Raw genomic sequence first — 12,320 nt, forward strand, 5'->3', positions numbered from 1 at the left:
TGAAAATTAGGCGTAGAAAAGCTGGTCTTAGATCCAGCAAGTATTAAGACATTACTTTCAAGATTACTAGAGAGTCCTTTAAAAAAAAAAATTATTGTGAGAGCCGAAGAATTGATGCTCTTGAACTGTGGTGTTGGAGAAGACTCTTGAGAGTCCCTTGGACTGCAAGGAGATCAAACCAGTCAATCCTGAAGGAAATCAGTCCTGGATATTTATTGGAAGGACTGATGCTGAAGCTGAAGCTCCAGTCCTTTGGATACCTGATGCAAAGAGCTGACTCACTGGAAAAGACTCTGATGCTGGGAAAGATTGAGGGCAGAAGGAGAGGGAGACAGATGATGAGATGGTTGCATGGCATCAGTGACTCAATGGGCATGAATTTGAGCAAACTGGGAGATAGTGAAGGACAGGGAAGTCTAGCATACTGCAGTTCATGGGGTCGCAAAGAGTCAGACTCGACTTAGCGACTGAACAACAACTTTGATGTAACCCAGATATAAAATACACTAGGTAACTATTTGGGGAAATAATTATTTATTTTAAATATCTCAGAAGCTTTGTGTTAATGGATCCTCGCCCATCCCCCACCCCCAAGTTTTCATGAACATTCAACATTTAGCAACCTCAAAACATGCATAATGATATACAATTGAAGTTTACGCTGTTTTAATCATTCCCTTTCTACGTGCATTTTTACATTAATTTAGATGAAACCAAATCAATAAATGGGCTTCCCAGGTGGCTTAGCAGTCAAGAAGCTGCCTACCAACGCATGAGCCCCAGGAGATGCAGGTTTGATCCCTGGGTTGGGAAGATCCCCAGGAGGAGGAAATGGCAACCCACTCCAAGACTCTAGGGCCAGGAGAATCCCATGGACGGAGGAGCCTAGTGGGCTACGGCCCATATGGTCGCAAAGAGTCGGACATGACTGAGCACGCACACAGGCGGCTGGGCCGCCTTCATCCAGGGTGGAATCAGAGGCCTTGCATCTCCAGCAAGTTCCCAGGTGATATCTATGCTGCTGGTCTGAGGACTGCTGTCATAAGTGAGACGAGCTGAGTCACCATAAGATACCCGGGACGCCATGAACTGGATGCTCACCAGCCGGGGGAGCCTGCGATGCACTTAGGCTGTTTCCGGACAGCTCACAGTCGTCACGACAGGGTAAAGACTAGGTCGGCACAGATCACTTCATATTCCTTTGTAATTCCTCTGCTTCTCCATCAAGTAGGTACCCATGCTTGATATCCTAGTCCTTGGCCCTCTTTAAACATTTTTTCCCTCCTAGGTCATTCTTTCTTCCTGGCGTTCAGAGAAATGGTTAATCCTGAGAGAGGAAGCCAAGGACTGAGTTTTGTTAGTCCTGGCAAAAACTCTAAGACATTCCTAGGCACAGACGGGTCAAGGACAACCAGGCCACTGCTTCTGAGAGGAAACGGTGCTTACCGGTACAAAGCTAACCTTGTTTAAAAAAAAAAAGATGGACTCACAGGACAGAGGGGACAGGGGGATGTGTGTCCCCGCCCTCCCCGCAACAAATGTCAGTTGTAAATTCTTTCCAATTGCAACAAACAATTTTGAAAAAATCTCAGCGCTTCTAGGCTGTGTCCTGGATCTTGGCTCATTTGCCCTCAGCAACATCGCACCGTTGAAAGGAAATAACTCATTGTTTTTCTTCCCTCTCCCACTCCCAAAAATTAAATACCTGATCCAAAATAACGCTGCTCTCAAATACTCTGTCATGCCTATTTCGAAAATTTCAGGTTGCAGACTCATTTCTTTCTTTAAAAAAAAAAAAGAAGAAGAAGACAATAGTATGATGAAGAGGTGAATTTTGACCTCTGGCTGGAATTAGGGCCAAAGCACAGGTCTGGGATTAGGGCAACAGGGCCCAGGACAGGTGGTCCAGGGGCTGCTGACGTGTCCTGACCCCGCCCAAGCCTCCCTGCCTTGCCAGCTGCTTCTAGACCCACTGCTCAGCCTAGAAAACAAAGACCTGAGAGAAGGAAGAGCAGCCCTACTCCCCCGTTTCATGCGCTAGTGAAATGTCAGCGGTTCTCACTTGATGTGTCACCGTTTATTTTCCTATCAAGGGGCTTTGGGGGAACCCCCCACCCCCAGGCGGCTAGACCTTCTCCATCTCAATCTGCTGATGGTAGTGCCGAGCCTGCCGCTGGCCAACGTTCAGCTTGTACACGGAGCTCTTGTGCTGGCAACTTCGGTAGCCCCACACACCCCCCACGCCTGCCAGGAACAGCAGCAGGCACAGAACTGTGACGATCGTGGCAATGATGGGGCCTCTGCCGAGGCTGGGACACTTGCCCCCGGCGCAGGGCTCCAAGGTTGGGAGAAGCTCCTCGCTTGCACCCGGGCCGGGGACTTCCTGTCCCAGGAAGTCCTCCGACAGCAGGTATGGGAAGGTATCCTGGACAGCAGGGGCAGTGGTCTCCAGTGGGGTCTGGGTGGCCGCCGCGACAGTTGAGGGAGTAAGGTTGGGCGTCTTCTGGATGGCGGTTGTCTCGGTCTCCAGGGTAGAGCTGGTGAGTTCATAGGGCAGGGTGGACGAGGGAGGCTTCTCTGTGGCGTATCTCCAGGGAACGGTTGACTGATTTCCCGTCAAGTCACCAGCCCCTTTGCTGGGACCCGCAGTTTCAGACACATTCGTGGGTCTGAGAGCCAAAGCTTCTCCATCTAGCGTTTGAGATGGAAGAAGTGAAGTCACGTCCTCACTGGGTGTGAGGGTGGTGCCCCTGGACCGCTTCCTTTCCGCAAGGGCAGGCTGGCTGGGCGTAATCAGCATGCTTTCCTCCAGCCCTACTGATCCATCCCCTTTGTCCTCCTCTTCCTCGTCTTCTTCCGCTCCTGCCTCTGTCTGCCTCCAGGCCCCGTCAGTCACGGGGTAGCCATCTAACCAGGACTCATCGCTGCTGCTCACCATGGCATCACCGGCCCTGCTGTCATTCCTGCCCACAGAGGGCCCCGAGGGGCCATCAGTGCTGTGGTAGATGACCTTGGTTTCCGGCTCCCCTGGGGCCAACGTGCTGTCCCTGTGGTGGTCACCAGCACGAAGGTGCTTTTTGGCATCTTCATCCATCGCCTTTTCCCATTCAGGCTTGTGGAAGGTCCCAGCAGGAGACCAGAGCATGTCCTTCCCGCTGCCTTGGGATCCCGGAAGCTCTGTGGGGACAGGGCTCCCAGCGCCCAGCAGGCCTGTGGTTGGCACAAAGGATGTATCCTGGGCTCTGTCTTCCCTTGCCACAGGCATAGAGACCAGACGGTCCTGTTTTGGAGCCTCCTCAGAGGGTTCTCCCTGACTCCTGTCCTCCTCTGCCTCTGTGTGGGAGTCCTCCATGAGCTCTCTGAATGACACGGATCTATCATCAGGAAAATTATCTTCATAGTCAATATGTACCTCTGCCTCATCTGGAAGGAAAGAGGGAAAGCCTCATGAGGTCCAAGGCACAGAGCCAGCATGGAACACAGGGAATAAAAAGCACAGGGGCTGGAACAAATGCAATGAAACTGTTATTCTTAGATGCTATGACTGTGTCACACAGATAAACCCAAAGAACCTACATACAAACTGTTACAATTAACAGATGAGTTTATCAAGGACACTGGTTCTACAGGCAACATAAAACACCAACTGTGTCTCCATATACCAGCAATAAACAGAAAAAAATGTAAAAGATACTGTTTGCCATAGCATGTGTGTGCTCAATCTTTTAGTCGTGTCCAACCCTTTGCGACCCCATGGACTGTAGTCCACCAGGCTCCTCTGTCCATGGAATTTTCCAGGCAAGAATAGTGGAGTGGGTTGCCATTTTCTGTTCCAGGGGATCATCTCGGCATTAGCAGGCAGACTCTTTCCCACTGTGCCACCCAGGAAGCCTGACTGTCATTGCATAACCAGCCTCCCCAAATTCCAAGGAATAAATCTAACAAAAGATGTTTAAGATTTGTACATGGAATGGTACAAAGTATTTCTGAGCAAAATTAAAAGATGACTTAAGTAGTGAATGGCTATAATGGAAGTTTAATTGTTAAGCTGTCAATCTGTCCAAATTAATCATTTGAAAAGACCCTGATGCTGGGAAAGATTGAGGGCAGGAGGAGAAGGGGACGACAGAGGATGAGATGGTTGGATGCATCACCGACTCAATGGACATGAGTTTGGGTAGACTCTGGCAGTTGGTGATGGACAGGGAGGCCTGGCGTGCTGCAGTTCATGGGGTCGCAAAGAGTCGGATACGACTGAGTGACTGAACTGAACTGAAACTGAATAAAAATCTCAGATATTGACAAGCTGATGCTAAAATTTATGTAAATGCAAAGGGCCAAGAAGAGACAAGGGAAAAAGAAGAGAAATGCTGTAGCAGGGATGCTACAAGATTTTAAGATTTACTATAAAACTGCAGTACTTTCAAAGACTCTGTTTGGTATTGGCACAAAGATAGACAATCAAGTTACACTAACTTTAAGAACTTCTGTTCATCAAAAGCCACCATGAAGAGCATTCAAATGCATGCCACAGATTTGAAAATAACTGCAGCACATATAACCTCTGGAGGGTTCCAGAAAAGGTATTGGGTCTTCCCTGGTGGTCCCCTTTAAGCCTCCAAATTTCCACTACAGGGGGCACAGGTTTGTTCCCTGGCTGGAGAACTAAGATCCCGCATGCCATGCAGCATGGTTAAAAAAAAAAAATCTAAATAATCATTATACACGTGTGAAGATGCTTAACCTCATTAGTAACAGAGAAATGCTAATCACAGCCAGAGTGAGATTCCATTATCTAGCACCAGAATGGCTAAAATTAAACAGACCGACAGTCTCTAGTGTTAACAAGGATATGAAAGTGGAAACCGAAAGTCACTGAGTCGTGTCCGACTCTTTGGGACCCCATGGGCTAAACAGTCCATGGAATTCTCCAGGCCTGAATACTGCAGTGGGTAGCCTTTTCCTTCTCCAGGGGATCTTCCCAACCCAGGGATCAAACCCAGGTCTCCTGCATTGCAGGCAGATTCTTTAACAGCTGAGCCACAAGGAAAACTCAAGAATCCTGGAGTGGGTAGCCTATCCCTTTTCCAGCAGATATGACATACAGCAGTTCTCCTCCTAAGTGTGTGCGCACATGGGCACCAAAAGACATGCGCAAGCATGTTCCTAATAACCAGAAGCTGGACATACTGCAAGTGGCCACTCACTGCAGAAATGACACACGCATTTTGGCACACACAACACGGACTCCCGCCACCATGGAATCCTGCACAGGAGCACAAGCCTCGGGGCACTGGCAGCATTCAACTTCTTGACCTATGTGGTGGCTAAATTGCTGTATTTTTTGACCATTTATTAACCTGTTCTCTTATGATTCGGACACTTTTTAATTGAATGAAAGAGTCTTTACATTCTATCGTGCTCTACAATTTTCAACAGTTTCACACACGAGTCCATAAAATTCCATAATGAAGATTTCATTTTTTATCCCCTCCCCCTATGTTGCTCAGCCCACTCCCCTCTCCCCACTGGTAACCATTCATTTCCCATATCTGTCAGTTGGCTTTTTTTTTTTTTGCCATACTGCACAGCATGTGAGATCTTAGTTCTCCAACCAGGGGCTGAACCTGTGTCCCTTGCAGTGGAAGGGCACAGTCTTAACCACTGGACTGCCAAGGAAGTTCCAGTCAGCTTCTATTTTGTTTTATTCACTAGTTCATTTTATTTTTTAGATTTCACATAAGTGATATAATTGTATGTCTAACTAAATATCCGGAGAAGGCAATGGCACCCCACTCCAGTACTCTTGCCTGGAAAATCCCATGGACGGAGGAGCCTGGTAGGCTGCAGTCCATGGGGTCGCTAGAGACAGACACAACTGAGCGACTTCACTTTCACTTTTCACTTTCATGCATTGGAGAAGGAAATGGCAACCCACTCCAGTGTTCTTGCCTGGAGAATCCCAGGGACGGGGGAGCCTGGTGGGCTGCCGTCTCTGGGGTCGCACAGAGTCGGACACGACTGAAGCGACTTAGCAGCAGCAGTAAAACACTCATTTGCCCATTCATTTTACTTTTCCTTACTATATTTGTTATTTTCTAAGATTTATTTATTTTTTGGTTATGGTGGGTCTTCGTCGCTGCACGAGGGCTTTCTCTAGTTGCAGAGAGCAGGGCCTACTCTGTAGTTGTGGTGCACAGGCTTTTCATTGTGGTGGCTTCTCTTGTTGCAGAACGCAGGCTCCAGGCATGCAGGCTTCGGTAGCTGCAGGTACCAGGCTCTAAGTAGTCATGGTGCACGGGCTTAGTTGCTCCACAGCACGTGGGATCCTCCCAGGTCAGGGATTGACCCAGTGTCCCAGGCATTGCAAGGTGGACTCTTAATCACTGGACCACCAGGAAGCACAATCCGTGACCTTTGATGTTACTACTACAACTCGATGAAGGCTATTTTGTAGACACTGAAACCCCCAGCAGGTGGAAGAAGTTAACTACATGAAGACCAGACTGTAGCCTGACATGAGCTGCCACAATTCTGAGAACTGGCCTCAAAGAAATGGGAAGCAGCCAACCCTGGAAATGAAGATTAACGGTACTTAATCAAGAAGACTCAGAGCTGACTGTGTTGTTTCTGCATGTAGCTCCTTCCTTCTGCCCACATGCCTCCCAAACTCCCCTTTAAAAGCTCTTGCCCACTGGCTGTCGGGGGTGGGGGTGGGGGGAGGAGTCAGCCTTTGGACAACACCCTACCCCTAGTTGCCGGCCTCCAAAATAAAGCAAACTTACCTTCCCACCAACCTTTTCTTTACTGTCTTTGGAGCTGCCAGCACCTGGACCCACTTTAGAGAACAGATTTTGGTGCCCACGTGAGGCTGCACCCTCACGATATCTGGCTCCCCGGGTTTTCCTTGAGCAGAGCTGCCACCATGATGACGCTATGAGGTGGATTCAAGGAAACGCTGCTCATGGTTCGCTGGCCCCGGGAAGGGGTTTGGGGGACGTTCCTAGCAGCTGCCGAAAACCATTTGTTTCGGGGGTCCTCCATGTTTCTGCCCTGCTTGGCACCGGCTGTCATCAGCCAAGGTATTATTTGGTTCATGACAGTAGCAAAGAATGGTAAACAACCTGTGAGTCCTAGTACTGGACATAATCAATCTCAGCTAAATTCCTTTTCCCATGTAACCCACCCTATGAGCTCAAGAAGTCAAAAGGCACCTGGAATATGGGCAGGAAAGGAGCCATGTTCTCCTCCACCCTTGCTTCTTACGTAGGGAACACTGGCCTAGTGTATGATGTTAGAGCTGGGGATTTGAGATGAGATGGTTGGATGGCATCATCAATTCAATGGACGTGAACTGGAGCAAACTCCAGGAGATTGTGAAGGACAGAGAAGCCTGACATGCTGCTGTCCATGGGGTTGCAAGGAGTGGGACAGGACTTAGCATTTGAAATACAACAATAAGCCCACTCCTGCCTGGTGGGCCTGCCTTGACCTGGCCCCTTACGGTCACTCTGAGCTCTGTGTGTATCTATCTGTCCATCTGGAGATTCTGCCCTCAGAGCTCTCTGGGTGTAGAGCATCCCTGGACAGCAGCCTGGGGCTCAGAGCCAAGCCCTTCCTGTCTGCCGGGGCTCTCAGGTCAAGGTCTGGCTCAGAAACAGGCTCTCATTATGTCAAGCCTCAGCCACACCAAAACCTCAAATGAAGACACAGACACCAACTGTTTACAAAGAGTCTACTCATGACAAAGTATCCCAAGGCTGTTTTTCCCCTCCTGAGTAACGGTAAAGTTTCTTACTCACAGAATGTCAACCCCAAAGTACATTCTGCCATCAGGATGGGTAACACCAGCTCTTTGCCTGTCGAGGTGCTATTTCTCTCACCTCTGTCTGCTTTGCAGTCTGAGCTCTCCGGAGCCATCCAGCAACTGTGCCCCCTCCCCTTTCCCCCCCCCCCTCCCCCAGGCTCTCCTGAAACCTGGCCTCCACAATGCCCGGCCTTCTGGTTTAGACCAACGGGTTCAGGAAATGTAAACTTCATGGGCTCTCTTGGGAAAAATCAAATCCCTCCCTATGTGTTTATAATTAACTGTTACTTTAGGAAAACACAAGACGACAGATCAATAGGAATCAGCGGTAAAAAGGGGCACCCAGGCCGTGCCTTTATCAAGGGCAGGAGTGTACAAGCCGGAGCCCAGAATGCTGGGCTGTCCAAGTGCTGCTGCTTTTCATGCTTTTTCATGTTGTTGTGTTTCTGGAAGCCCACACATGCCTTCTTTTTTCCCCACTGGTCTTGGCTACACAGCCTTTAAAAATAGTAATTTTGAAAAAAGGCAACCAGACAAGCCAGAAATAACCACTGGTTCAATGAACTTCTGAACAAATATGGCAACATTGACAAGGCAATTCTAAATTCAGTTCAGTCTCTGGCTTTTATTCCATGAAGGAAGTCTAGAAGATGGAGAAAAACAGAAACTGGAGTTAATTTAAGAAAACAAAAGAAGGGCTTCAGAAATGAGAGAAAATAGCAAAGAAACTTGGTGAGAGAACAGCTCGTTTGCAAAGCAAGCCCTGCTCTGCCCTCACGCTTTGAGAGGCCCCAGAGAAGCACACTCAGATGCCGGAATGAGACATGCCTGGTTTTACATCTTGGCTCTGCTGCTTTCTGGCTGGCTGACATAGGAAGTCAGCGAGCCTCTCTGTCCCTCAGTCGTCCCATCTGTCAGTGGGAGGTGGCTGTTTCTACTCAGACTTGTGAAGATGAGCTAGGATAAAGCAAATAAAACTCCTCCATCAGAAAGGAGCATGAGGAGGCTTGGGGAAGATGGAAATATTCTGTAATTTGGTTCTGCGGGTGGGTTCCCTTATTTAGCTAGGCCGGGTCTTAGTTGCAGCATGTGGGGGTTTTTTTTGTTTTTGACTGCACCAGATCTTAGTTGAAGCATGTGGGATCTACTTCCCTGATCACGGATCAAACCCCGGCCCCCTGCCTTTGGGAGCGTGGTACCTTAGCCACTGAGCCACCAGGACTTTTATATTTTAAATGGGTACCATTTCTTGTATGCAAATTAAGCCTCAAGAGAGTTGTCAAAAAACAGAACAAAAACAAAAGACAACTCCCAAGACAGAAATAACATGGGACAGGTTTGGCATTGTTTATGACAGCTCTTCTCTCAGTGCCCGACGGGGGAACAAGTCTTGTGGCCACAGCTGCAGCAGACCCAGGAAGGGAGTGAGAACCTCAATCTATCTCTTGTGGGACTCAGAGGTGGTGGGGCTGGCAGCTGTTAAGCTTGGGGTTGCTCACTTTCTGATACCACAGACCAGAATGCACAAACAGAACCATGGAGCTTGGGGTGGAAGATCTCAAAGGCTTTTCAGAGCCTAGCAGATATCCTTTGTCAGGGCAAGTTTTAGAAGAGAAGTGAAGTGTTAGTCACTCAGTCATGTTGGACTCTTTGTGACCCCATGGACTGTATGTAGCCCGCCAGGCTCCTCCGTCCATAGGATTCTCCAGGCAAGAATACTGGAGTGGGTTGCCATTCCCTCTCCAGGGCATCTTCCCGATCCAGAGATTGAACCTAGGTCTTCTGCATTGCAGGCAGATTCTTTACTGTCTGCGTCACCAAGGAAGCCACCTTTAAAGGAGAAACATGGGGTAAATCCGAGAGCAAGGGTCTATGAGTCTCTCCCATCCTGGGGTGTCTATCTGGTGCTACTCTGCAGAGGCCACGGGACCACAGGGTGCTGAGTCAGGAGACGGCAGAAGCCACCGGGGAAACCATAGGGCAGCGGTGTCAGAGGCAACGAGTGGCCAGGGCAGCGAGTAGGGAACAGTCAGTGTGCCCTGGAAACTGCACGGGGCCCTGTGATCATGTGGCCAGGGGCAGCCACTTGGAGTGGTGGGAGGTCAGAGGCTGTCCCTAGGGTACCAGTGGCTAGAGATGGATATGGCCTTGAAGACTGTATGGGACTTGGTATAATAAAAAGCCCAAGGAAAACCCAACATAACATGGAAATCTGCACACACAGGTAAAGCGCAAAGCACTGGGACTTTTGTATGATGAGGGCAATAACCAGTTATAGTCAGATACTGAGCATGTAGCACTAACACTGGGCTTCCCTGGTGGCTCAGTGGTAAAGCATCCGCCTGCAGTGCAGGAGACCCGGATTTGATCCCTGGGTTGGGAAGATCCCCTGGAGAAGGGAAAGGCAACCCACCCCAGTATTCTTGCCTGCAGAGTTCCATGGACAGAGGAGCCTGGTGGGCTACTGTCCCTGGGGTCACAAAGAGTCAGACACGACTTAGCGACTAACACTCAGAACATTAGAGAGGTATGACGGGTGTTCTGTGCTGCCCAACTGGAAACATAAACTAAGAAGATGTGTGGAATCAGATAGAAGGGGAAACAAAATGGCCAGACCCAACCCTGGACTCCAGGACCCCAAACTAGAGAAATACCAACACAGAGAAGGGAAAAAAATGGCAGTTAAGCCCCCACCCTTCAGATTGATGGTCAAGGCTGAAGTTCCTGTGCTTCAGTGAGAGACCTCACCATCACCACTCGAGGCTGGACCTTGATGTCACAGTGAACGGACAACCCGGGTGGTTGGTGTGTGGCTGAGGCGCCCTCCTGCACCAGCTACTGTCTGACCCCTCTGGGTGGATGTGCCCCTGTGCATTCACGCCTGCTCACCATTTAGTTCAGTTCAGTGCTCAGTCATGTCCAGCTCTTTGTGACTACATGGACCACAGCATGCCAGGCTTCCCTGACCATCACCAACTCCCAGAGCCTGCTCAGAATCATGTCCATCAAGTCGGTGACCACCATTACAAAGTTTAAATTTCATCACGCCCATTCAGGCAGTCCCCACATTACTAATGGATTAAAAAAAAATTTTTTTTTAAACATCTGCTCTACTGAACTGATGCCTTAATAAGCAACAGCTGCCCTTCCTCTAGAGCACTGCCCTTGGAGGAATGGGAGCCTTAATTACAAGCCACCTGATGCCTGCATTTCAGGAGACTGGGGTTCGATTCCCTGGTCAGGAAGATCCCCTGGAGAAAGGAATGGCAACTCACTCTAGTATTCTTGCCTGGAGAATTCCATGGGCAGAGGAGCTTGGCAGGCTACAGTCCATGGGGTAGCACAGAGTTGGACACGACTGAGTAACAATTTCATTTGCCCTCCATGGACAGCAGCCTGCAGCCAATGACAGACTAGAACAGAGGAACTCAGGCCGGTCCCCTTGCTTCCAAGTGGCACCAACCCAAGGTGCAATTCATGCTCCCTAGCTCCCCAAGGGATCAGGCAAGGCAAGAATCCACCTGGGACTGCATCCTTAACTCCTCCCCTCTCACCTACCCTGCCTGCCTTACTCCCCCTCTACAAGCCATCTCCGTGTGAATAGGCTCTGCTTTTACAGACTCTAACTCAAGTCTTCAACATGCCCAAACAATGACAAATTTGAGTGAAACAGTCTTCATAGTAGCCCGGAGCCTCCAAGCCCTTAGAATCTCTGAGACCAAAGGCATCTGAGCTCCAGGTTCTTTTAACACCTGACCTCCAAGGTTCCTGAGCCTTGAGGCTGTCTGGATCTGGAGAGGTTGTGAGGGAAATAAAGGGCAGGAACCTCTGGAGCAGGTTCTGCCAGAGGGCTTGGAGCGGGCTCCAGCAGCTCACAGGGAACAGAAGGAAATGCTCTCTGGTGGGGTCTCTGATGTGTAGGGAGGGGTACTGGCTGAGCTCAGGGCAGAGGTGACACGTGCTCCCTGGGAAGGTGAGACAGCCACAGGTCTGGAGGGCCTGGGAGCCACATGTTAAAAAGTCACCAGCTGATTGCCCACGGGGTCTCCCCTGAGTCATAAGGCCACACGGGCCATGCCTTTCTGGAAGGATCAGCGGCTGTCTCCAGAATCTGAGACGCCTGCTGGCAGCGACTAATTTCTCACCCAAGTATTAGACAGCTAGAGCTACTGCCTGCCTTTGGCTGTGTGTTGTACAGGGGGCTGGAGTCAGTAATGCACAGGGAAGCAAAGCCAGCATCACACAAATCTTTCCATCCTTCAGTGAGGGGGCCTAATACCCTCCTCCATCAGCACAAGGCTGGAAGGGAAAGCAGGACCCTTCATGTTGCTGTTCAGTCACTCAGTCATGTTTGACTCTTTGCAACCCCATGGACTGCAGCACACTAGGCTTCCCTGTCCTTCACCATCTCCCAGAGCTTGCTCAAACTCACGTCCATTGAGTCAGTGATGCCATCCAACCATCTCATTCTGTGTTGCCCAGTTCTCTTCCTGCCCTCAATCTTTCCCAGCCT

At 49.6% G+C, this 12,320-nt stretch overlaps 1 protein-coding gene across 1 annotated transcript in view; it reads right to left on the reverse strand.

Moving 5' to 3' along the window:
- Positions 1 to 517: 517 nt before the first annotated feature.
- SUSD5 (sushi domain containing 5) overlaps positions 518 to 12,320 on the reverse strand; it is a 46,046-nt gene continuing 34,243 nt past the window's right edge. The window contains exon 5 of the mRNA XM_061395795.1: positions 518 to 3,423. Coding sequence (XP_061251779.1) covers positions 2,126 to 3,423 — 1,298 coding nt within the window. The 3' untranslated portion in view covers positions 518 to 2,125. The remainder of the gene's footprint in view (positions 3,424 to 12,320) is intronic.

The sequence above is a fragment of the Bos javanicus genome, chromosome 22, assembly GCF_032452875.1.
Source record: "Bos javanicus breed banteng chromosome 22, ARS-OSU_banteng_1.0, whole genome shotgun sequence".
Taxonomy (NCBI): Eukaryota; Metazoa; Chordata; class Mammalia; order Artiodactyla; family Bovidae; genus Bos; species Bos javanicus.